We start from the raw sequence: 26,713 nt of genomic DNA, 5'->3' as shown, positions 1-26,713 counted from the left end.
CAAGAAACCACAGTGAAAACTGTTGAAATGAGAGCAAAGAATGCTACGTACATTTACTCCCTTAGAAGAGAATAATTAATCAAATGTTTAGTATGTCTGTATATTAGAAAAGTATATTAGAAGTGAATATTAATGAAATGTTTAGTTTGTCTGTATATTTTCAATGATTACTGCTGCTTAGTTCATCTTATAAAAGCGAAAGATACAGAGTGACGTGTATGGATGACGTGTTAGAGGGAGGGCATCCAGAACTTCTGGTAGTTTGCCAAGAGCAGGTGCGGGGTGAAGTGAGGACACGTAGTTGGCAGAATGCCCTGAACTTTGTACAGAGTTGGCAATTTGCCACAATGACGTTGTGGGAGGAGCGTTGGGAGGAGTTACGATAAGAACAGTGTGGGTGATTTGCCAGAATGAGGTTTGAGGAGGAGTTGTAGGTGGAGTAACTGTGTATAAAATGGGTGTAAAAATGACAGTCGGGGTTCAGCTCTGGAGAGCTGATCCGGCTTTATGCACGTGTGCTAATAAAGTCTGATTTTCCTGAAGATCTTTCTGCCGTGGTGTCGTCTTTTCCCTCGCGAAGATGTTTTTCGACAAATTGAATATTTGGACTCTGTCGTTTCCTAGACACGACATTGTTTGCACATTCGTTGTTCTGCAAGTGCTGTAATTACAGTTTTTTACTATCGTTTTCACACTTGTCTCAATACCATGTCCACTTTTTCAAAACTCTTCACACAGTGTGCTTTTGAAACACACACCTGAGCACATCAGTTAACCTTTGGTGCAAAATGCACTTCAACCACCAAAACACTTAATATTTCACCCAAAAGTGACTCATGCTGCCATAACTATAGCATATGCTTTCTCCCATAAGACTACTTTGTCACTCAATGTTCAATGAACTACAAAACACAAACAGCTTGGAGCATTGCTAAAAACATATATTATGTGTTTCCCTTTCCTCTATTTTTGCATCCACAAATATTTCAAGCCAAGCAGCTAAAGAAACTTTTGATCTGTTGGTTTGCCTCTCACAATAGATGTCATGACTGAGTGTGGTGAATTTACAGTAAACTGTAAGTTAATGAATGTTTTACTATATTGGAAACCCAGAATAACAATTTTTACTGTGTAAACAATATATGATAAAGAAACAAATCACAAAAGCAACAGTATTCTTCAGAGGGTTTACAGTATTTTGACGTTTGTTCTCACAGTGCAATATACTGTAATTCAGAAAAGAAAAATACAATACAATCAATTACTCAAAATACTTTGCAATCAATAACAAATACATACCAAAAAGCAATATTTTCACTATATCCAGTAATTTGCACATATATTGTCTGCCTATCAGTATCAGAAGTCTACTGTTGGCCTGGCCCATCCATCCTGTCCTCTGCATTTGGCCATAGATTTTCATCAACATCACTCCGAATGTTATCTCTTGCTATACACCAAGGAAAACATCTTTTTGCGTGCCTTATCCAGCCCTGGATGTGTTCCACTGTTATGTCCATACACCCAGCAGCCATTGCATCTAGAAGTGACATCTGTTCATGTGGGTGGTGGTCCTAAACCTTCACATATACCTTCATAAACTTCATATTGGTGTTCCTTGACACCCTCAGAGTTCCTGTCAAAGGGGACAGTGTACAACTGTTTCATCCTGATCTGATGTGTTCTTGTCTGCGATTATGTTGTTGCGTATTTCTCTTAGCCTGATGCTGTTGTTGACAATGACCATCCCAACTATTGTATCCGCCTGTTGAGGCGTAAACATTCTTCCCCTTCCCCCTGTGTTACTGTGTGAGGTTACCGCTGGGTCTTGTAGTGAGTCAAAGACAAATGTGCACTGATACATCTGCTTTTTCTGGAGACTTCTCAAATCACAGTACTGCTGTAATATACACATCAATTGAACTCCTTCAGTCAGAATGCTGTAAATACTGTATAGTACCTGTTGGTTTGCCTGAAAATCCTCACTATTGAAGCCACTGTGGATCTAGGCAAGTTTGGTTGAACCCTCAACCTGCTTCCCTCAGGGACAGACCATGATTTACCACATGATCAATGACTGTGGCTCTGATTTCATCAGACACAACTGTCCTTGCTCTTCCATGACGTCTTCTTCCTCTACCTCTGGCTGCATCCATTTTCCCCACCAAGGCTAAAGAATGCAAATGCCAATCCAAAGGTGGCCCCTTTTGTATATGTGGTAACGGGGCACAAACAACACCTGGGTAGGTTGTTCACTGAAATGACAGCCAGGTGTTTCAACAGCAGTAATAGTGGAAAAATCTCTTCAGTGACAACTACATCTATATTTACCCTATATACATACACATTTCAATGCAAGTATGATGTATAGATGGTAACAAGGCTGCAAACAAAAAAAAAAGAATAAACTGAATAAACTTTCTGCTCAAATCAGAATGATCTGTCAAGCATATAGTTTCATTTATCTGCCAAAATGCAGCATATTTCCTTCCACAATGATCAGAATTTTATTGGGTTTTGAACTGAAAGTTAACTGTTTTGAACAGAGTATCTAAATGTCTGCAAAATTTGCTGCATTTGTACAAACTTTCGCTGGTAGTGAACACTGACTGAGAGAGGTATTCATGAATTTTGGAAGAAGTGGTGATTGAGTGCCTTTAGTATCAAAGCAATGCAAAAATATCCACAGTTTAGTTCACATAGTCTAATGATATGGTGAATGTGTTAAGTGTTTTGAAAAAGTGGACATGGTATTGAGACAAGTGTGAAAACGATTGTAAAAAACTGTAAACTGAGCTTTCCACTTTATCGGTTAGCAATTTCTGGTAAATGTGTACAACTGAGTTTCGTCCACACCCCTACTACCTACGACTGTTCTGAGTAGATAGGGTTTCCTGTGGTGTAAATTCCTTTTGGTCCGGTGTGTTTGATCTCTGGGAGCAGCACCTGCCTAATGAGGCCGGCCTGGAACCCGGGCCCCAGGCCCGAGACCTCTGACAGGCCTTCCCCCTAACGCGTGGACAGAGCTCCGGGGGTCAAGCCCACTGCCGCACCGCTCAAGCAAATGCATCATCCACACATCTGTCTGCACCACGTTCTGCCCACCTTCACTGTGTGTGGGGATGTGTGTGTGTGTGTGTGTGTGTGTGCGCGTGTGCGTGTGCGTGTGTGTGTGTGTGTGTGTGTGTGTGTGTGAATGTGTGTGTGAATGTGTGTGTGAATGTGTGTGTGTGTGTGCGTGTGTGTGAGTGTGCGTGTGCGTGTGTGTGAATGTGTGTGTGTGTGTGCGTGCAAGTGTGTGTGTGCGTGCGTGTGTGTGTGAATTTGTGTGTGTGTATGCATGTGTGTGAGTGTTTGTGTGAGTGAGTGTGTGTGTGTGAGTGTGTGTGTGCGTGTGTGCGTGTGTGTGTGAATGCGTGTGTGTGTGTGAATGCGTGTGTGTGAGTGTGTGTGTGTGAGTGCGTGTGTGCACGTGAGTGTGTCTGTGCGTGTGTGTGCGTGTGTGTGCGTGCGAATGTGTGTGTGAGAGAGAGAGTGGCTGAGTGATGGAGTGTGTGTATGGGGATGTGTGAGTGCATGTGTGTGTGTGTATGTGTGTGAGAGAGTGGCTGCACTGAATCCAGGCCTGATTTCAAATATAACCATGATACAAATGGGCAGTTTTGTAAAAAAAAAACTTTTTCTTCCAGGCAAAAGCTGCTTAAGCAGTTATTTGAGGGCTTTAAACACGGCCTGGAATAAGATTTTCACTTGCCCCTGGTCAGGCAGGCTCAAAATATAAATAAATGATGGAGCCACCGATCTGGAGGAGTTTGGGTTTTTGAAAGTCATTGAGAGATGAGGGCAATGCTGTTTGACTGTGAGTGTTTGGCGCCCTCTAGTGTTCAGTGCATTCTGAACACATGTGGCAGAGGAAACACTATCTAATTATCCATCCATCCATCCATCCATCCATTTTCTGAACCCGCTTAGCCTGATCAGGGTTGCAGGGGGGCTGGAGCCTATCCCAGCATACATTGGGCGAAAGGCAGGAATACACCCTGGACAAGTCGCCAGTCCATCGCAGGGCAGCTATCTAATTATCCCTCCTAAAAATGCATCTATTGCCGGGACTCACCGACTGTGTCCGTGTAAGCAGGACATCAGTATTCTGGTGCAAAAATGCTCTTATGTGTCCTTTTTAATCCTAAAGTTATGATAGCAATAGACATAATCAAAGTTAAGCACTACGCATCTATTACACCAAAACAAATTGTAATAAATATGAGGGGTGTAGACTAAAGAAATACAGTCTCTCTGGACCTCGAAGTAGGAAAACCATTATTGTACCGATTTGTAGATGACTGAGAGGTTGTGGGTGGGTAATTTTTGACCCTATGGACATGGGGTGTGTGAGTAATATGAAGACCACAAAAGCCCAAAAAGCCCTCATGTTCACAGTACAATGCTGCCCAGATGCCCGTTGAGCCGTGGCTAACAGTGGATACCCAAATATACAGGAGTCATTCTTGGACATCTCTTGATTAATGACATAGATATTACTGGGCTTGTGTAGCATTAGCTAGTTTGCTATTTACTTTATATAACAGACATCATCAATCCATTTCATCAACTTTCAATCAACTTTCAAAAGCATAAACTTTTCTTGGTGATTTCTAACTTTCTAACTGAACAGTGGCGTATGTGTATTGGTAGCTTCCTCATTCGTTTTAAAAATATTTCTGTAAGTGGCAATTCTTATAGAGCATGCAGCCACTTCCAGCCACGGGGGTTTCACTTCTCATAATGAATATGTTGTGGTTTTTGCACTCAGTTGCTCAGTCCTTAGTTCAGAAAGGTAGAGTGTCCCAGCTGTAGTATCTCCCAGCCCAGCCTGTGAAATGGACAACATCTACCGCAACTCTGAAATAGCGTTCTCTCGCCTGGAAGGGAGGCAAGATTCAGGCTTCTTCAAAGGTGAGATTCCCCTCCTTTTTTGCCCTGCCTCATACAATTCTGTAAAGAAATACACTTGGTGTCTGTTTGCTTGGTCCGCTCCTGTGGAGAAATTGGAGGTTACACAGGTAGCATTTAAACCCGGAACGGTAGACAGAAAATAGTTTTGGTGATTTGTTCAACAGTCTTCCTATGTATATTATTTTAAATGGCTAAATTCCCTCTGCAATCATGCTTTAAAAACTACTTCTGTAAAAAAAACTACTTATTCTATTTGTAAATTAGTGAAATTATCACAGTCCTTTTAGGCAACTATATAGAGTACTATACAGTCCCCTCCAAAAGTATTGGAACAGCGAGGTCAAATCCTTAGTTTTTGCTATACACTGAAGGCAATTGAGTTTGAGGTCAAACGATGTACGACAGATCAAAATTTCAGCCTTTATTTCAGCCTGATATCCCTCTTGTCTAACCCAAAAAAAAAAACCTGCACTTACGATGACTGTATTTTTTGTTTAGAACAGCGCTTCATGTATATTTTACTAGTAATGGATGTGATGCTTTAACCTGTGGAAGAACCGCTTTGGATTAAAAGCGTCTGCCAAATGACTAAAATGTAAAATGTAATGTAAATGTAGATTTGTTCAACAACTAAGAACATATCGCCTTTTATGATAGACCATCCAATTCTTAGGTGAGCAAGTATTGGAACATGTGACTGACAGGTGTTTCTTGTTGCCCATATGTGTCCTGTTAGATTGATTGATTAGACATTAAATAGTTCTGAGAGTCTACTCTTGGTTCTTACATTTGTGTTGGAAAAGATAAACCAACATGAAGACCAGAGAGCTCTTTTTGAGATAAATGCAAGCCTAGAAAATAGAAATAGAGCCATTGCACAGACATTGCGGATAGCTTGTGCAACAACTTAGAATGTTCAGAAAAACCGCAGATATATTGAGCAACAGAAATCAGGTTGAATCTGGTTGAAACCACAGCAGTTGATGACAGAAATATTGTGAGAGCTGTGAAGAATAACCACAAAACATCAGTCACCAACATCAGAAACAATATGCACAGGGCAACGGTGAAGGTATCTCAATCAACCATTCGAAAAAGACTTAAACTACGCCAAAAAAGTTGAAAAGAACTGGAAGGTGAGATTACAATTTACAAAGAACTACAGAGATGAGCCACAAAAGTTCTGCAAGTTTTATGGACTGATGAGACCAAGACAGGGACGTGCACAGATAGACCCCAAGAGTGCTCAAGCACCTGCCCTTTTGCCCTCTGACCAGATAAGTGCACTTTTTGAAAGACATTTTTTATTCATTTCTTTTTCTAATTTTACATTTCAGTTTTTTAATGTGGCCCATGGCATCAATTCTCAATTAAAGGCATGTAGTAATGCCCGAAAATTGCATTTGAGTTGTAATTCTGCGAGACCGCACCTCACAAGCCTCCCCCCGCCCCTCCCTCTTCGACGTTCTTGTTGACGCAGCTGTCACACAAACTGAGTGCCCTGCAGCAGCATCCACTCGACATGGTGGAGCCAGGTAACGTAAAGATAGTGTTTGCCCGAAACCAGTCACTAAACAAACTCGCCATTGTTTGTTAATATGAATGGTACTTTTTGCAGCATAATAATCATTTTTGGTACTTTCCACTTCAGTACCAAAAATGATTATTATGCTGTGAAAAGTACCATGTTTTTGGTTCGGCTTTATACACTTGTGCTAAATAAAGTCTGATTTTCCTGAAGAGCTTGCTGCCGTGGTGTCTTTTCTCTCGTGAAGATGTTTTTCGACAAATTGGAGATTTAGACTCTGTCGTTTCCTAGACACAACAGAACTTCATCATGCAGCAAGACAATGACCTCAAAAAAGGTTTTAGACTAGCAAAGTCAACCACCAGACCGTAGCCCAATTCAGCATGCCCAATTTCACCTCCTGAAGAGGAGATTGAAGGGAATAACCCCCTGAAACAAACAACAACTGAAAGAGGCTGCAGTAAAGAAAAGCATTACAAAAGAAGAATGCAACAGTTTTGTTATGTCTGTGGGTCGCAGGCTTGATGCAGTTATTGCAAGCCGGGGATATGCTACCAAATATTAAGTGCTATTTACTTTAATTTACTTAAATACTCTCTGTTCCAATACAATTGCCCACCTAAAAAATGGTTGGTCTTTTTATCTCAACACCAAATGTATTCAGTGTATTGCAAAAGCAAAGGAATTGGCCTGGCTCTTCCAATGCTTTTGGAGGGGACTTTATATTACATGAATTACCTTAATGGAATTTGGCAGATGCTCATATCCAGAGTAAAGTACAGTTGATTAGACTAAGCAGGAGACAATCCTCCCCTGGAGCAATGTAGGGTTAAGGGCCTTGCTCAAAGGCCCATGGTTGTACGGATCTTATTGTGGCTACAGCAGGAGTCGAACCGCCGTCGTTTACCTTACAGGCCACCTGAGTTTAGCTTACTCAAAGGAGAAATGCAGTTCTGGACTGAGAACACAGCCTTTATTTTCAAAACCCTGAGGACCCTTCTAAAATGAATACTATCTTGACTATCTTTACTTTTTAATCACCTTTCCTTTGTTTGTTTTCAAGCACATTATGTTGTATTTTACTGAGAAGTGATTGTGGGCGTCTCTTCAAACCAGCTGAACGGCTCAGGCATGAGTCGATAGTTTGTTGTTCAGAGATTCTGCTTACAGATTGTGTTACAAGGCTCTGAAAGCAAACATTGCAGGATTTTGTAATAATTCAAGTCAGTATCCTTGAACTATTTCATCAGCAATATAATGTTCAATGAACCCTCATATTATGTTAAGATTTTACCACCACTTTTATGGTTGTGGTCAAAGATTCAATTGACACAAAATTATTGCCATCCATAAACGTTCACACTTTCCTTATTGGCTCCCAAATGACTAGCCTTTTATCCTTAAGTATGAGTGAAGAATCAGACTCTGTGCGTAGTTTGCATGTTCTCCCCGTGTCTGCGTGGGTTTCCTCCGGGTACTCCGGTTTCCTCCCACAGTCCAAAGACATGCACGTTAGGCTGATTGGAGAGTCTAAATTGCCCGTAGGTATGAGTGTGTGAGTGAATGGTGTGTGTGTGCCCTGCGATAGACTGGCGACCTGTCCAGGGTGTATTCCTGCCTTTCGCCCAATGTATGCTGGGATAGGCTCCAGCCCCCCTGCGACCCTGATCAGGATAAGCGGGTTCAGATAATGGATGGATGGATGGATGTGTATTTTCTTACATTTTATACAGATTTTATACAGAGGGTAAAGCTTACACGTTACAAGGTTAAAAATCTCCCTGCCTTCAACAGGATCTCAGGATATCTATGCTGTCGAACAGGAGTCAAGAGGGAATTACTAATGTAGGTTTCAGTGATACACTTCTGTCCTGCTGTTACTGCTAAAAACACATATCATGATCTTTATCTTTTTTTTTACATTATATCTTAAGTATATCAAAATATTTTTGTTTTTGAGTGCTTTATGTCTACTGCCGATATAAAAACATCTCCTCAGGATCAATATTCCTCTAGTGCCTTTTCAAAAATGATAAACTGAAAAAAGTAATTACTTTTTAATTTGCTTTCACATCTGTTGCATGGTGACCAGCATAGATCCAATAAGCAATCAATATTTGCACAGAAATGATAATATTGTAATTTAATTTACAAAATACAGTATATTGACCAACACTGGGTTAGAAAATGTACATTATCTGTTTCATTTGGATGAAACTTCTGCTGAAGCTTTTTTTCACCGCATAGTCACTCCCAAAGAACAGTTTGAGAAAGCAGTAATTTAATGGGTGGTCCGGGTCAAAAGCTATGGTTTTGGCTTTTCCCAATACTGCTTCAGGATTATGGGGGAAAATTTTTGGTGAAGGTAGACGTGTTATTTTTGATGACACGTGTAAAACCTTCAAGACTTTTTGACCGTTGGAAACGGGCAAGGTTTGAAAAGTAGCAGACGCATGGTATTTTTAAGCATTAGCCCTGCGTGTTACAATGTGGTCTGGACGTGCAATTAACCTGCCTTTGTGACTCATGGCTGTGTGGAGGTTAGTGCAGAGAGTGCCGTCCTACCATTTCTACACAGAAAGCATTGTCCATATTTGTAGCTCCACCTTTGCCTTGCATGAAAGTTTGTTTGTGTCTGCCCCTCATTCTGTACTCTTCTCTGTATGATTTTCCTTTTTAATCTGTTTTTCCTGTATGTACTGTTTTTGCGGTTTTTACATTTTCTAATCTTGTTAAGCTACCTTGGGCTCTGTAAAGGCGCTATATAAATCCATCCATCCATCCATTATCTGAACCCGCTTATTCTGAACAGGGTTGCTGGGGGGCTGGAGCCTATCCCAGCATACATTGGGTGAAAGGCAGGAATACACCCTGGACAGGTCGCCAGTCCATCGCAGGGCACACACACCATTCACTCACACACTCATACCTATGGGCAATTTAGACTCTCCAATCAGCCTAACCTGCATGTCTTTGGACTGTGGGAGGAAACCGGAGTACCCGGAGGAAACCGCCCTCACTATATAAAGAACATTTATAATTATTATTATTATTATTATTATTATTATTATTATTATTATTATTATTATTTTTATTATTATTATTATTCAGAGGCAGCACGGATGGTGCAGTGGGTAGCACTGCCACCTCACAGCAAGGATTCGGGGGTTCGAATCCCCGTTGGCCGGGGCCTCTCTGTGCGGAGTTTGCATGTTCTCCCCGTGTTTGCGTGGTTTTCCTCCGGGTACTCCGGCTTCCTCCCACAGTCCAAAGACATGCAGGTTAGGCTGATTGGAGAGTCTAAATTGCCCGTAGGTATGAGTGTGTGCATGAATGGTGTGTGTGCCCTGCGATGGACTGGCGACCTGTCCAGGGTGTATTCCTTTCGCCCAATGTATGCTCCAGCGCCCCCCTGCAACCCTGTTCAGGATAAGCGGGTTCAGATAATGGATGGATGGATGGATTATTATTCAGATTAACTAACAGGAAGATTTAATGCTAAATAAAAAATGATATTTTCAGAAGGATTTTGACAATAGATACAGTGCACTCCACATGGACAGTGGTGCAATTGCTGTTCTTCTGGCTCTGTATATATAATATGTGTTAAAAGTGCAGACTGTCAGGCATCCATCGTCAACATAATGTACATGCATGTTGGGTCATCTGTGTAGGAATTACATCCCTTTTTATTTATAGTCCTCCCATTTTAGGGGAGCAAAATTAATTGGACATTTGGTTTATATAAAGTATAATATCTATGAATTGTATAATATGTATTCAATCGCTTCCTTAATGTATTCATGTAGTACAGAGGGTGAAGCAAAGTTGTCATAATGGCTTCCTTGACTGTTATTGACAACTCTGGTCCTCCTGTTGACAAATGCTAATAACGGACTCCAAAGACAATCAAAAGCCTAAAATCAAGACTAGATACTGAACACTTTCTCATGCCTGCACTAAGGAAGCAATTGAGTACATCTGACTAATCAGAAACAACTGAGAAAGCAACTGTCCAATTAGTTTGGTCCTATAAAATATATAAAGTGTATAAAAAGTGATGCAATTCATACACAGATCACTCAATATGGATTTACATATCCTCTAAGGAGACAGTCTGCACTTAAACCTCATAGTACTGCACTGTAGATAGATAGATAGATAGATAGATAGATAGATAGATAGATAGATTGATTGATTGATTGATTGATTGAAAGACTAATTGATTGATCTGGTGTAATATTCTGATGATCTGGCTGTAATGGTGTTATCTGTTTGGCAGTTGTTAATGGTGGGCTATAACACTGAGATTAAGGCTTTTCTCCTGTTTGTTGTGTACAGAACACACAGGCTCCTCTCCCCCGTCAGGAGCAGAGAAGAGTGGCGCCCCCTGCAGGCACCTCCTGGTCCTGCTAGCGGTGCTCTGCCTTGCTCTGCTGGCTGGCCTTATTGCTCTTGGGATCCTGTGTGAGTGTCACATCAGTTACCAGCTTACCGAACTATCCCTCCCAAAAGCCAGGACTCTGATAATACTACTACTGCTGCTACTACTACTACTACTACTACTACTACTACTACAACTACTACAACTACTACTACAGCTGCTACTACTACTACTACTACTACCACTATTACTACTACTACTGCTGCTGCTACTACTACTACTACAACTACAACTATTACTACTACTACTTCTACTACTACGGCTGCTGCTGCTGCTACTACTACTACTACTACTACAACTATTACTACTACTACTGCTACTACTGCAAATAATAATAATAATAATAATAATAATAATAATAATAATAATAATAAAAAGAAGAAAAATGATCAAAATGCTTCTCATACACATACTATTTAAGGTCTTGCACTGGCATCTTGGTAACCTGGCAACAACTTTGCTTAGCCCTCTGAACTCTAAGATACTGAGCCTTTGTTACTGTTGCAGTTCACATAAGGCTACTGTGGCTACACCGGAGGTAGTTAGGTGAAATAATTGTCAAAATAAAACAAAGGGCCATTAATTTTATTCAAGTTCAAATTTCTATCATTTCTTAACTCTATTTGCCTTTCTCCCACAGATGTTCAGAAAAGCAACAGATCAGACTCCCTGGAGGAAAGGAACCGTACACTCTCCGTCAGCCTAGCGGGTCAGTCTAAAGCAGCTTACCAGTAGCTGAATACACACATGTAGAAGAACATGTACATCTACAAACTGCAGCTCTTACTGTACTCTGGGTATATTCTGAAGGTGTGCAAAACTTGTAGAGACTTACCCAAGAAGACAAATGAGCTTCTACGGTACTGAATTAAGAGTCTGAATACTTATATAAATGAGTGGTGTAGGTTTTTGCAAAATGTTAAGGGGTCTGAATACCTTCTGAAGACACTGTATACTATGTTTGTTTGTTTTTTTCTTTCACATATGCACAATATTATACTATAATATAATAATGCAATGGAAATGGTAGAATAATGGAATCAAAATGGGGAAGAATGAATAATCTGAAGGAAGTAAGAGAATGTGAGGCTGAATTATATTCCTGTGAATCAGGGACTGAAATAAAGTTGGAGGAATTGCTGCTCAGATACAAGAATTTAACAGACTTACAGACCTCTGCTTACAGAGGTAAGTGAACTTATAGCATTCCTTTATTGACAGTACTTTTCTTTTTAAACCCTTTGAAGCCAAATGAGGAAATTTGCATGAAAAAGCTTTCATCTCTGTGGAAAAACGTATTTTTATCTTTTTCTTTTTGTTATTCAGGAGAGACTTATGACTGACATAAATTGAATTAGGGAAAGTATAAGGAGGGTTATGTGTGAAACTCACACCTATATTTAGCTATATTTTGGCAGTTTCGTTGCTGCTTAAAATTCACACCTGGCACTTTTAACAGTGCTTTAGAAAAATGTCGCCACAATAAACTTCATCAGTAGAACCGCAACTTAAAGACTTAATTGTGAAAGTGCACTTCCTGCCCAATGCTAATGTGAAGCATCAGACGTTAGGAGAAATTTGGACGAGCTGCAAGTCAAGCATAGAGATGCATTGAGAACTATTTCCTATTACAGTAGTGAGTTTCATCAGAACTTTGTTGGGGGAATTCTTTAAAGAATTCCTTGAAATGGTGTCGAAATTGCATAACCTTTACATTAAATTACATGTCATTTGGCTGATGCTTTTATTCAAAGCCACTTACATTTGATTTTTAGACTGAACAGGAGACAATACTCCCCTGGAGCAATGCAGGATTAAGGGCCTTGCTCAAGGGATCTTATTGTGGCTACACCAGGGATTGAACCACTGACCTTGTGGGCCCCTGTCATGTACCTTAACCACTACACTACAGGCCAACCTTGGAATAATAAGTTCTATAAGTTCTACAAGAGTGGTTTTGAGATTCAGAGATGGGCTCCAAGCTGATACAATCTTCTAAGTTTTTCATTTTTTATTTCTTCATTCATTTATTTATTTTATACTTTTAAACATTATTTTTGTGTAAAACTTCAGACATATATATAGTGCCCTATAAACAACGTATTTATGACACTAACAATGATGCCAGTTAGAACTTTATAGTTCTAAGGTCACAGTTGGTGTGCCAGTAACATTTGGGGTTTGTTTTCTCTCTTGACCACCCTGAGAAGAAGTTGTTAGTGTAGCACTGGGAAGCAGGGGTGCCACCAGGAGATTTTGAAAAGATCTCACTTTGAGACCCTCCACCCCAGGTGACTCCAGAAAACTGCACTCTAATATTTTTGAGAGGCCTTGTTAATCAGAGGGGAACAAAACACATCTGAGATACATCCATTTTTACCTATTTTGTTTTATACTGAGGTTTCTCTACAACACAGTATCTTGCATGAATGCGCATTGCTAAAGGTTTCAGAGAAAATAATTGGTTTGAAAAGAATATTAGTCACCACATTCTTTTGACAGCGTCTGTATTTCTACGCACTCTGCATTTTTGTATTTTGAAGAAGTCACACGCATAAACTAAAGCCAGTTTGGTTTCTGGTTTAATTTGATGGTGTGTCTCTGTGTAACACAGCAAACAGATGAACATCACAACCTGAACTCTAACACTTAACACTTCATTTCTATATCACAGCAAGCAGAGGTTATATTATGTTCAATCAATTCAGAGCTGATATCATGTTAGCAGATGCCACTACTGTGTGTGACCTGTGGTAATTTTGTATTTCGAAGAAGATTCACAGAATAGGGAACTGAAACCATTTTGATTTGCCCTACTAGAAAAAGACAGCTCAAGCAAGTTTTGAAGCAGCTGATAACAGGTTGACCAGTTCAGACCAGCTTCCAGTTTTACATGGTTTGGTCAGCTCAAGCTCAAGCTATGTTGTATGTTGTAGCCAGCTGATACCCAGCTATACCAGCTTAGGACCAGCTTGACTTGCTCAATTGTCAAGCGGGATTTTACAGCAGGGTGTCTATGTGTCTCTGTGTAAGGACCTCAGCTGTTGTTGTTTTTGCGTAGCTGCTTTAAATGCTCTACTTTTCAGATAGACGCTGCACTTGTCAATGTCACTTTTCAATAAAACACAGCAAACGGATGTACATCACTATGTAAACTCTGACACTGCATTTGTGTGTTGCAGTAAGCGGAGTCTGCATTATCCTCATTTAATGTTGAGTTTATGTAATGTTAGCAGATGTTGCTGTACTATACTGAACTGTGGCCCTCTGTCTCTGTTTCACATAGCTAAAGATGCAGGCTGGACAATACACCAGGGAAGCTGTTACTTATTCTCCAGTGAGAAGATGAACTGGCTTCAAAGTCAGGAGTACTGCATGTCAAAAGGGTCACATCTGGTTATTATAAAGAACCAACAGGAACAGGTAAAAGAAAAAGGGTCCAACCAATCATGTCACATGTCATTGGACAGTGTCAGAATTGGCAATCATGTAATGTAGTCAAATGTTTAAAAAATGTTTGCAAGCAGACAATATTTTGAGACTTACTAAGGGTTATGGAAGGGTTTTTGAAAAGCTTATTTTTTAGACGTACGGTACAGTGAAAAGTATTTGCTCTATTATTGCATGCATATTTGTCACACTGAATGTTTTCAGATCTTTACACAAAATGTAATATTAGACAAAGGGAACCTGGGTAATATAGGGGTCCTTGCACGGGCTCCAAATTATGTAGGGTCCTCGCACGGGGCTCCAAATTATGTGGGGTCCTCGCACGGGCCGCCAAATAACGTAGGGATTTTACTCTCTACGACTCTCTACTCTCTACGGGCGCCAGTTAATGTTATGTAGCAGTATAAGTGCTAAAAAAAAAAAGTAATCAGTCTCATAAAATTACTGTTATCAGAAATATCTAACCAAAAATTTTGTATTTTAATTAATAATTAAAATAACCAATATTAATGTTTAAACATACCAATAACCTTAAGGTTGGAAGTTCTTTGAAAGACTGCTTTAACTTGGCTCTCATGTCTATGTGATTCCAAAACAGACACCGGGGTTTAATAAAATATATTTATTAAACAAACGTAAAACACAGAACAGATAAACTAACGGGAAGTTAGTAAGGAAATTTAGTTGGGTATGTGTGTGTGTGCGTGTGTGTGCGTGTGTGTGGCGCTTGAACAAAGGAAAGGTGAAAGTGGGAGTAGCTAGCTTGGGTAAGCTAGAGTTCTGGGTGTGTTAGTTATTGTTAGCTGTGAGAAGACTACTTGCGTAGTTTACTCTATATATGTGCAAAAGACGGCGAATCAATTCACGTACATATATAGCTAACAAAATACATTTCAATGATAAGATGGCAAATATGGAAACACAGATTCACAAAAACAGTTAAGACTAAGCTAACACTGGCTATGCCTGAATGTTTGTTCTCTTACTGAGTCCATACGCATTGGATCCAAAAGACGTGCTGTCCTTGTAGGAGCCGCGATGGTGCTGTGAATGTGTGTCCTGGAGAGATGCGCAGGCTGGGGCGTCTTAGCCATGCATTGTCGTCTGGTCCGCTCGGTTGCTCGTTGTTGGATGTTCGTTGGTCCCTTTTCCGGGTGGAAAAGTTGGTTGCTGTTGTTCTTTGGTGAGCTTTGCAGGGGTAAACTGATGTACGCGTTCTGCGTACACCAGTTTCCACTCGCTATAGGCCACGAAGTTACTGCAAGGTAACTGGGTGTATCCGTAGGCCTGGTAGTGCGCTGTGCAGCATTCAGCCTCTGTCCGAGTCTCGGAGCAGATGAGCTGAAGCAAATGGCCAAAAAGGGTGCGTTGAAGAGAAGAAGCAGAAGGTGAAGCAGAAGAAACAAAAGAACAGAAGAGAGATCCCAAGAACGTGTCTTGCTCTTATACGGGAAAGTTTATTGCTCCAGCCACTACGGGATTGGCTGAACGTCATGCAGGGTGGACGTTGCGGAATTGTCCTGTGGGAATGTTGAAGTTGTAGTTCCTACATCCCCCCTGTGGTCTCAGGATGCGGCTGAAGCCAGTGTTCCTTGAGAGCACAAAAGTTCACAGTCCACAGTCCACAGGTCAAGTACATTTGTTCGGTACACAGTTCACAATTGACTGACAAACATCCAGGCATTTATCAACAATTAACTAAACTGGTCTAAAACACATGATACAAACAATGTGAAACACTAAGGTCAAACAGTGAATACATTGTCACAAAACATAAGAAACCTTGGTGAAAGGGTTAGTCGTTTTGTTAGTTCACCGATTTCTGTATCCAAGCTTAACCTTATGGCTGTGTCATCAGGAAGGAAATGGAGAGGTGGTCTCATTTCTAAATGAGGTAAGCTCACAAGTGGTCTTGTCGTACTTGGGGAAGAGCTGGAGTAAGGCACACTGGGGTGTGGCAATATACTTGTAAAGATTACACTGTAGTTTCTACATGCAATACTTTACAATGGTTCAGTAGGTGTAGAAAGAAGCAATGAACGTTTACGAGTTATAACAGGTGTCGGATTTAACTCTACAGTACCTACTTACGATCTGCGTTTGCTGCTGCTACATGCAAATCTAAGTGGCTGCTATAAACTACCAGTTTATTTTGCCACCCCCCTTTGGTAGGAAAGGTGTGCAAAAGAAAGTGGTCAAAGCTTCAGCTGGGAGTCTGCCTGTGAGGAGACCACGGCTATAGATCAGTCTTATTCAGTCTTTTGATGGAGGTTGAACAAGACCAGATAGCTCTTTGGAGTGGTTACTCAAGGCATACACACTACTGAACAAAGGTTAGAGGCTTTAGTTGTCTTCAGAGAAACTGAAGAAGCTCTCTTCAGACAAGGTATCTTCTCTATCAGAGTCATGCTGGTGACTCTGAGGCTTGGGCCTACCGGGTCGGTCTTCTCTCCAATTCCGGCTTGAATTAGAGTGTGAGAAGCGACCACGGTGGCTCTTAACCGGGAACTTACTCACATGCCGTTGTTTTGAGCCATTAGACTTTAATGGGGCAACTTGGGAAGTGCCGGCGGGCTTGGTTGGAACAACGTGCTTAGCTGTTTCCAATACCTCGTTCCTGGGCACAATCCTTAAAGTGTCCCAGACCATTTGGGCTTCATTTCTTAATTCAAGGGCTGAATGTTGGCCCCTTGAAAACAGTGAAACATGAGTTTGGACGCAGGGATGCAGGCATGCATGGCTGTGGCCTGATCAAACCGTGGCAGGTACTCAGCTACCAACGTTTCACAAACCTTGTGATAGCTGGAACGAACCTGTGGTGGAAGTTGTTCCATAAATGTATGGATCTCTCTGGTAGAGGTTTTCCATACAAGTCGTACCTTTTCTCGATCGGTTGCCCTGGGCAGATCCGAGAGACAGTAGTCAACTTCTCTCAAGTAACTCTGAATGTTATATTCGGAGTCCTTGGGGTCAAATATTGTCGTGTCTAGGAAACGACAGAGTCCAAATCTTCAAGGGAAAAGACGACACCAGGCAGCAAGATCTTCAGGAAAATCAGATTATTATTATTATTATTATTATTAGCACACGTGCATAAAGCCGGATCAGCTCTCCAGAACTGAACCCCGACTGGCATTTGTACACCCATTTTATACACAGTTACTCCACCTACAACTCCTCCTCAAACCTCATTCTGGCAAATCACCCACACTTTTCTTATCGTAACTCCTCCCAACGTTCCTCCCACAACGTCATTGTGGCAAATTGCCAACGGTCCTTATGCTCTGCCCTCTGCCAACTCTGTACAAAGTTCAGGGCATTCTGCCAACTACGTGTCCTCACTTCACCCCGCACCTGCTCTTGGCAAACTACCAGACCTCATAAAGTTCTGGATGCCCTCCCTCTAACACGTCGTCCATACACGTCACTCTGTATCTTTCGCTTTTATAAGACGAACTAAGCAGCAGTAATCATTGAAAATATACAGACAAACTAAACATTTCATTAATATTCACTTCTAATATACTTTTCTAATCTACAGACATACTAAACATTTGATTAATTATTCTCTTCTAAGGGAGTAAATGTACATAGCATTCTTTGCTCTCATTTCAACAGTTTTCACTGTGGTTTCTTGCGTTTTCATAAGCTCAGCTATAATTAATGTTCTAGGTCAAATAGATACACTTCTGGCATAAAACATTGAGAGTCCCGGAGAAATCAGCTGTAAAGTCATATCTTGCTCTGCCCGTGTCCTTGACAGTTTGGTCTACACAGTTCAAGACGCCCCCCCCCCTCTGCCAGCTGGCTGCTGTGTAATTCTAGCACATTTTAGCAGTTAATCAGTTTGAAAATATACAGGGTACATATCATACTTTAATACAGATATATTGATAAACTTTTAGCACACATCGTTGAGAGAGTTGCTCACTAAGGTGGAGTCTTGACTTGTGATTGGTTATCATGTTTTTAGGAGGGAGATTTTTGGTTCTGTGAATTTTTCCCTACATTCCCCCCTTTCGGGGTCAAAACCTATGGCCCCGAATATCTCCCTTGGCTAATGCACCATACTAAGTTGGGTTCCTGCACATCCCCTGCTGCTATAGCAGCATCCAATTGTCTCAGACTCACAGCCTAACAGCGTTTCCATGGTTCCTCCAACACTCTCTGCACAAGTGCATCCCGCGTAATTTGACTGGCCATAGCCGTATCACAGCTGTATGTATTATCCTAAGTGACTCAACTATTAAAATTATCACACACTTCTTTTAATTTTGTTAACATGTTGATTCGTAGCACGAGGAATTGCCATAGTCCATGTAACAGGTGGGCTCCTGGATCCAACCAGTGGATGTGGTCTGCACGTCCCTCCACTGGTGAGCTGGCTTGATCTTCCAACCAGTGGATGTGGTCTGCACGTCCCTCCACTGGTGAGCCAGCTTGCAATTCTCGTACTGGGTCCGCTGGGGCACTGTTGGTGCTTCTGGCACTCCCAGCTGTAAGCTGGAATAAAGTGACCCTAAAAAACAGGGCGAACACCCCAACCAAAATAACAACATACAACCCAGAAAAAACACTAGGCACGGAAATAAAGAACCATGAGACGCAGCTCAGGAAAAAACACAAACCAAAATACAAATACCGGGGACAACGTCCCTCACCCACAAGCTCACACGAGCAAGAAAATAAAAAGAGACAAAGAAGCTTTAGGAAGGCGTCTGGCTCTATGTGTTACTACTCTGTCTAAGTTCACCAAGTTTACTTTTATTTTTACTTTGATTATCTACTCCAATTAGAATCAGATAAATACCAGCTATCATAAATACTACCCCTACCAGCATCATCAAAATTGCGCTGACTCTGCTGCCCTTTCCACTGATTGGTTTGCCCACCATTCCCTGACCCTCCCTTCATTTGGTTCCCACCCATTTGTAGTTCCCCCCTTGTATATTACCTTGCATAGCCATTGGGTGAGGGATGCCGGAGAAGTTGTAGACCACCGCTGGCGGGGCGCCATCGGGCTGCTCCATGGTTCGGGTGTGGGGGGTGCTTTTGTTCTTTGGCTTCCAGCTCCTTCAGCTGCACAGTAGTTTTCTTTGAATGTCTTTTGCTTGATCTTCCAGCTTTTTTCCATCTTTTCGCTGTCTCTCTTCAGCATGCGCCACATGATCCACAAACTCCCTGTGTGTCATGGTGTTCAGTCCCACCACCTCATCGAGGCGGCACCCCACTCCTGGTGACATCCCCTCCCGTATGGCTTTACGGCATTATGGGATCTGTTTGTGCGTCCCTTTCGGTTATCAGCCTCCACCTGCGCAGCACGTACATTGTCAAATGGCCCACTGTCCACTGCTGTAGGTTTGCATCTGGGCTCTGACAACGCCAGCCTGCTCGAATATGTCCAGCATTGTTTCCATCCCCACAACCTTCCCCAGGAGAGCCTTCAGGCCCCCCACAGCCAAGATTCGGCCGCTCATCTCCTCCTCCAGCATCTTGAACCAGTGGCTCACTCCATTCTGTAGCTCAGGGAGATTTGTTATTACATGTTGCATGCCCTGAGTGGACCAGGGAATGTATCGAGGTACAGCAACCCTAATTAATAATGGCCCTACTGTTTTGGGGAGCTCCTCCTTATCGCGAAACCGTATGGGTTTCTGTGTTGTTCTTGTTTTATTAAAAAATATATATAGTTCTGTATCACCCAGCTAAGTCCCTCTGCACCTGTTTTGGCCCCCCTTCTCCACACTCCTCCTTCCCAAGGCCACACCTCATACGGAGGCGGAGTCGCCTCTTCGCTTCAGTTTCTACCCGCCGCCATTACATTCTCCTTCTCCTCCGCAGATTTTTCTTATCAAACGGCCATTTTGCCGCCATTTTCTTAGTTCTTCTTTTGCCTCCACTTATCGGCGATAGTTTCTATCTCCTGTATACATTCAAGATACTCCCCCGCTATTATCTCAATCGCAGTTTTCTTTCCCTTTTTCATTTTCATATACTTCCCATAATACTTTTATATTATTATCTATTTATTTATATTTTTTCCGCCTATTATTATCTATATTATTATGTCTTTAACCTTTATTTTCCCTATTATTATCTATATTATTATATATTTTATCTTTATTTTTCCGCCAGAGCCTGTATTTTCTCCCATTAATACTTTTATTCACCCTTTGCGTTTCCTATCTTACACATACATAAATAACGATTTTTACCTCCGTTGTCTCAATACAACATTATATCCACACATGCACAAGCATTCTAAGCATCAGCAGAGTGTTATTTTTACCTTTGTTGCCTCAATACAACATTATATTCGCACAAGCCTTCGAAGCATCAGCACAGCGTAACAGTATTTTCTCTTATCAGCAATTTTCACACCTTGAGGTAACTACCTAGATATATCTTGCAGGATCCCCTTCTTGGGTTTCTTTCCTTCCAAGTCTCTGGCACCTCTTATCACATAACAACTTAAAACCGTTAGCAGCAACAATATAACTTCACTCCGCAGTATCGATATACTTTTTAGACTTAATACAAGTTCTGTTTAAAAAAACATTTTCCAACACAATTAATAAATTCCCACACCGTTTACTCACAGTTCGTCGTGCGCACGTTTCCTGAAAAGTTTGCTACGTTTTTCCCCTTAATTTAGTTGCCGGGTTAGTTATACGAGAGAATGTTGCCTCCGGCGTCCGGGAGAGGAGATCAGAGTCCTTGAATACTTTCATTCCCTGATAAGCTGCAGCCTATCAAAAAGTACTCTCCGCCCTGGTCTCCAGTCGCCGGGAGCTTCTCTTTCGTATCCCGGACGAGCCCCCAAATGTCGTGTCTAGGAAACGACAGAGTCCAAATCTTCAATTTGTCGAAAAACATCTTCGCAAGGGAAAAAGACGACACCCGGCAGCAAGATCTTCAGGAAAATCAGATTATTATTATTATTATTATTATTAGCACACGTGCATAAAGCCGGATCAGCTCTCCAGAACTGAACCCCGACTGGCATTTGTACACCCATTTTATACACAGTTACTCCACCTACAACTCCTCCTCAAACCTCATTCTGGCAAATCACCCACACTTTTCTTATCGTAACTCCTCCCAACGTTCCTCCCACAACGTCACTGTGGCAAATTGCCAATGGTCCTTATGCTCTGCCAACTCTGTACAAAGTTCAGGGCATTCTGCCAACTACGTGTCCTCACTTCACCCCGCACCTGCTCTTGGCAAACTACCAGACCTCATAAAGTTCTGGATGCCCTCCCTCTAACACGTCATCCATACACGTCACTCTGTATCTTTCGCTTTTATAAGACGAACTAAGCAGCAGTAATCATTGAAAATATACAGACATACTAAACATTTGATTAATTATTCTCTTCTAAGGGAGTAAATGTACATAGCATTCTTTGCTCTCATTTCAACAGTTTTCAGTTTTCACAGCCAGCTGGCTGCTGTGTAATTCTAGCACAATTTAGCAGTTAATCAGTTTGAAACTATACAGGGTACATATCATACTTTAATACAGATATATTGATAAACTTTTAGCACACATCGTTGAGAGAGTTGCTCACTAAGGTGGAGTCTGATTTTGACTTGTGATTGGTTATCATGCTTTTAGGAGGGAGATCTTTCGTTCTGTGAATTTTTCCCTACAATATGTGGACATACTTCGCCATGGCCTCTAGCTCCTCAAAGCGAAGACCATGTGAAGTTGCACTAGTCCGCCTGTTTGGAGAAGGAGAGACTGAAATCGCATTTGAATGAGAATGCGTTTCATGCAGAGCTCGACGTCCTCGGTTTGGTTTGGGGGGCGGAGCTACAAAACAGTCATTCTCACAATGGTTGGCAGAAGATGAATTGTCGCTGTCAGTGTACTGTACAGAGCTATCACCTATCCTCTCAGTTATAAAGGGAAAGCTAGCGCGATTAGCGTTGCTTTTTGTGTGCCTGATTAATAACGCTAGATCTCCTCTACCGTGTCCACGGGAGGGTTCCCTGACCTCCTCACGAGAGGGGTGGGTATGGAAGGTGCAGTCCTGTACTTGCCTGACTGTTTCTCCCTTGCGGAGGTGGGCAAACCATTGCATGGGTGGTCAACAGCACTGCAATCTGAGGAGACTGACGAGTCTCCATCAGAGCAAGCTGTGGAACCGGGATCTGACAAACCCGAATCAATTTGTGACCCCCCCTTCCCCGCCTTGCAGTTTAAGGAGGAAGCAGGAGAAGCTGGAGTTGGGCGAGCCTGAGAAAGCAGGTTTACAGAGGAGAGTGGATGTGGTAGCTTGTGGCATCCACTCTTCAACTGAAATAATTCCTCTCTGTAGGAATTAAGATCTGATTCGGCTGAATGCAGATCACACAAGTATTGAACTGCTTTCTTGCCAACACTTTGAAGCTCAAGAAAAACACTAGTGTGTTGTCCTTTGAGGTATGCCATCTCTGATTCCAGGGTTTTGTTGCTCTGTAGAGCAAGACAAACCTGTCTGGCAAAGTTCAAGACCAGACAACTGAGAATTGGGTCTTTTGAATGGTTGGGGGAGTGACCTTTCTCGTTGATTAAGGAGAACATTTATTTCCTACAATCAGTGAGGTTCATCTGATTCAGGAAAGCTATGTAGCCAGGTGCTAAACCATGGGCTAAAAAGGAAAGGTACTCATCAATAGATATGGGTTCCATATCTCAAGCCAAATAAAGCTAAAAGCTGAATTAGTAACTTAAGAGGGTACTCTTGAAGTTAATAATTTGACAAGGGCCTTGAACTCCTAAGAGTTGCCAATTAATTGTTTCCCAATATCACAATCCAACATACAAGTTGTGATGAAGGATAAAGAATTTAAAAACACTCTTTGAATATTCTCTAACTATAGTACAAGGTAGCTATAGCATCACACAGGGACTCGAGGAGCACTAGCGGTACTGCAATGCAACAACAGCAAAATTAACATATGGTGGATATTCAGACTGTAAAATAGGAACTGTGATGCTGATCACATTAATCCTAAACACCAGAATGTGACAGGTTGAAATTACAATTAAATTTGAATTTAAAAGTAAAATTAAATTAATTATTATTAAATATTACTTTAACAACGCATTGAATTAATAATAGAGTACAGCTTATAATACTATTATTGATAATACGTATTATACTGGAAGGTAAATGCCAATCAACAAACTACCGTGTAAGATTACGAATGTAATGCCACAATGTTACACAAGGGGGCAGTGTATTGAGAAAGCGGCTCATGCAGGCTTTCAAAAATGGTATAAGGGTGACATCTAGTGGTCTTTACAGAAAATTGCACTTCTGGCTATTTAGCTGAGAAAAGCCAAAGAATGTCGAGAATTCGTTCTGGAGTCACATGATTTGATATGAGCCAAAGCTCGTCTTTCTCACGCAGAGCTCCAAATTAGGAAGGGGAATTTGTTATGAAGTCACAAGACATGAAATTTGAGCCAAAGCTAGTCTTCCTCACATGGGGCACCAAAATATGTAGGGGTCCTCGCACGGGCTCCAAATTATGTGGGGTCCTCGCACGGGCCGCCAAATAATGTAGGGATTTTACTCTCTACGAAACCGGGGCGCCAGTTAATGTTATGTAGCAGTATAAGTGCTAAAAAAAGTAATCAGTGTCATAAAATTACTGTTATCAGAAATATCTAACCAAAAATTTTGTATTTTAATTAATAATTAAAATAACCAATATTAATGATTAAACATACCCCTAACCTGAAGGTTGGAAGTTCTTTGAAAGACTGCTTTAACTCGGCTCTCATGTCTATGTGATTCCAAAACGGACACCGGGGTTTAATAAAATATATTTATATATATTTTAAACACAGAACAGATAAACTAACAGGAAGTTAGTAAGGAAATTTAGTTGGGTATGTGTGTGTGTGTGTGCGTGTGTGTGCGTGTGTGTGGCGCTTGAACAAAGGAAAGGTGAAAGTGGGAGTAGCTAGCTTAGGTAAGCTAGAGTTCTGGGTGTGTTAGTTATTGTTAGCTGTGAGAAGACTACTTGCGTAGTTTACTCTATATATGCGCAAAAGACGGCAAATCAATTCACGTACATATATAGCTAACAAAATACATTCCAATGATAAGACGGCAAATATGGAAACACAGATTCACAAAAACAGACTTAAGACTAAGCTAACACTGGCTATGCCTGAATGTTTGTTCTCTTACTGAGTCCATACGCATTGGATCCAAAAGACGTGCTGTCCTTGTAGGAGCCGCGATAGTGCTGTGAATGTGTGTCCTGGAGAGATGCGCAGGCTGGGGCGTCTTAGCCGCGCGTTGTCGTCTGGTCCGCTCGGTTGCTGGAAGGATGTTCGTTGGTCCTTTTTCCGGGTGGAAAAGTTTGTTGCTGTTGTTCTTTGGTGAGCTTTGCAGGGGTAAACTGATGTAGCGTTCCGCGTACACCAGTTTCCACTCGCTATAGGCCACGAAGTTACCGCAAGGTAACTGGGTGTATCCGTAGGCCTGGTAGTGCGCTGTGCAGCATTCAGCCTCTGTCCGAGTCTCGGAGCAGATGAGCTGAAGCGAATGGCCAAAAAGGGTGCGTCGAAGAGAAGAAGCAAAAGGTGAAGCAGAAGAGACAAAAGAACAGAAGAGAGATCCCAAGAACGTGTCTTGCTCTTATACGGGAAAGTTTATTGCTCCCGCCACGACGGGATTGGCTGAACCAAGCTAGACGTCATGCGGGGTGGACGTCGCGGAATTGTCCTGTGGGAATGTGAAAGTTGTAGTTCCTACAGTAAACACAAAACACATTTTTATTATTATGTTAAAAAGCAAATGCTCCCTTAATCTGACTGGTTGCACCACCATTAGCAGAAATAGTTGTAACCGAACACTTTCGAACATAATTTCATATCAGTTTTTACCATTGCTGTAGAAGAATTTTATACTTGTCAAGGCACTGTATATTTTTGTCACAAATAATATGCATTGTTATATTGGTTTCATCACAAGGTGAACATTGCATGAAGGCAAAGCTAGCTGAAATCATCTCAACATTCCTCTTCTTCATTGAGCAGGATTTTCTGTCGTCCAGTATTCATGAGACACACTGGATCGGGCTGAATGACCGGGAAACAGAGGGACGCTGGGTCTGGGTGGACAACACGACTGTCGACAACCACGGAACCCAGTAAGCCACTCTAGCGTGAGATCCAAAACCAGCTACTCTGCAGCTCTGTAAGGACAAGCGAGAATATGAAGTAAAGACAGGAGAGTAGGAGCTGGAATTAAAAGATTATTCTTCTTCTAAAGCCCTTGGCTCCTTCAAGGAGCACAGGCCACTGACGAATGTCCTCCATCTCATTCAGTTGGGGGCAGGTTTTTCGAGGTCTCCCCAGTTGTGCCCACTCCCAGACATCCCTGTCTGGAAATCTCTCCTCCAACTGTTTCTGGGGCGGTCTCCTTTTCTCTTCCCCTGTGGGTTCCACTCTAGGGCTTGTCGGGTGGTGTAGGTGGCTGGTTTCCGGAGGGTGAAGAGATTAACTGTGTTTAATGGTTCACATCTGCAGGCTTGTGGTTGCCCCCTACTGAGGAGGGTTGTCATGTATGTCTCTGCTGCATCTAGGCACTGGTTTCAAAAGGAACCGGACAACTGGACCGGGGGCGGGGACCCGAACGGGGAAGACTGCGGCAGTCTAGGGGACCATAACGGAAATTTACATCTCTGGTTTGATGCTTCCTGTGGAAAAAGAAAAAAATTTGTCTGTGAAAGACAGCCTGGAATTTGACTTAATCAGGTAGTCATGGCACACATTCAGTGAATAACTGTTAAATGTTAACAGTACCTTCTGGTAGCTAAATTGTGTATTTTATGTTACTTCATATAAGAACTCTTTGTAATTTTGTCATTGAGATGGTGTGACTCAAAGGTCAACCAGGAAGTTTAACCAGGAAGATAAATAGTTTTTACTGCACCAGCAAAGTTTTTTGTTTATACATTTTGAGCCTTGGTGTTTTGTTAACTTTTGTGATTATTGTGTGCAAATATACACTCACCGGGCACTTTCTTAGGAACATTTTTACGTTATTACACGTGTGTAATTCATGTGATTATCTAATCAGCAAATTGTGTGGCAGCAGTGCAATCTATACAATTATGTAGATATGGGTCAGGAGCTTCAGTTAATGTTCACATCCACCATTAGAATGGGGAAAATGCCTGTAATGAATGAAACAGAAAACTCCATTCTCCAGTCTGCCAAAAGCCTTTTCCGCATTGACACCCAGTTGACCATCTCTCTCTTTTGATTCTATACAATTTTTCATTAAATATTTTTAAACTTCTCATTGTTTCTTATTAGTGTT

General features: G+C 41.6%; 2 protein-coding genes across 3 annotated transcripts in view; both read left to right on the top strand.

Moving 5' to 3' along the window:
• LOC133137501 (C-type lectin domain family 4 member E-like) overlaps positions 1-26,713 on the top strand; it is a 104,469-nt gene that overhangs the window by 48,425 nt on the left and 29,331 nt on the right. The gene's annotated exons all lie outside the window — the stretch shown is intronic.
• Positions 4,821-26,692, top strand: LOC133137504 (CD209 antigen-like protein E). Of its 2 annotated transcripts, XM_061255822.1 has the most exons (7): positions 4,821-4,956; positions 10,826-10,951; positions 11,569-11,637; positions 12,042-12,116; positions 14,215-14,351; positions 25,426-25,538; positions 25,974-26,692. In XM_061255822.1, exons 1-7 carry the CDS (start codon positions 4,881-4,883, stop codon positions 26,134-26,136), a joined length of 759 nt encoding a protein of 252 aa, XP_061111806.1. In that variant the 5' UTR covers positions 4,821-4,880; the 3' UTR covers positions 26,137-26,692. The 2 variants fall into 2 exon arrangements, with proteins under 2 accessions (XP_061111806.1, XP_061111807.1); XM_061255823.1 differs by lacking the exon at positions 12,042-12,116.

The sequence above is a fragment of the Conger conger genome, chromosome 9 (genome assembly GCF_963514075.1).
Source record: "Conger conger chromosome 9, fConCon1.1, whole genome shotgun sequence".
Lineage (NCBI taxonomy): Eukaryota > Metazoa > Chordata > Actinopteri > Anguilliformes > Congridae > Conger > Conger conger.
The sequence above is the reverse complement of the archived record's forward strand: the minus strand, read 5'-3'. Positions and strand labels throughout refer to the sequence as shown.

Coding starts and splice junctions, on each gene's coding strand:
- LOC133137504 (XM_061255822.1), top strand. CDS start 4,881: ATGGACAACATCTACCGCAACTCTGAAATAGCGTTCTCTCGCCTGGAA. Junction 4,957..10,825: donor AGATTCAGGCTTCTTCAAAG/GTGAGATTCCCC, acceptor TGTTGTGTACAG/AACACACAGGCTCCTCTCCC. Junction 12,117..14,214: donor ACAGACCTCTGCTTACAGAG/GTAAGTGAACTT, acceptor TGTTTCACATAG/CTAAAGATGCAGGCTGGACA.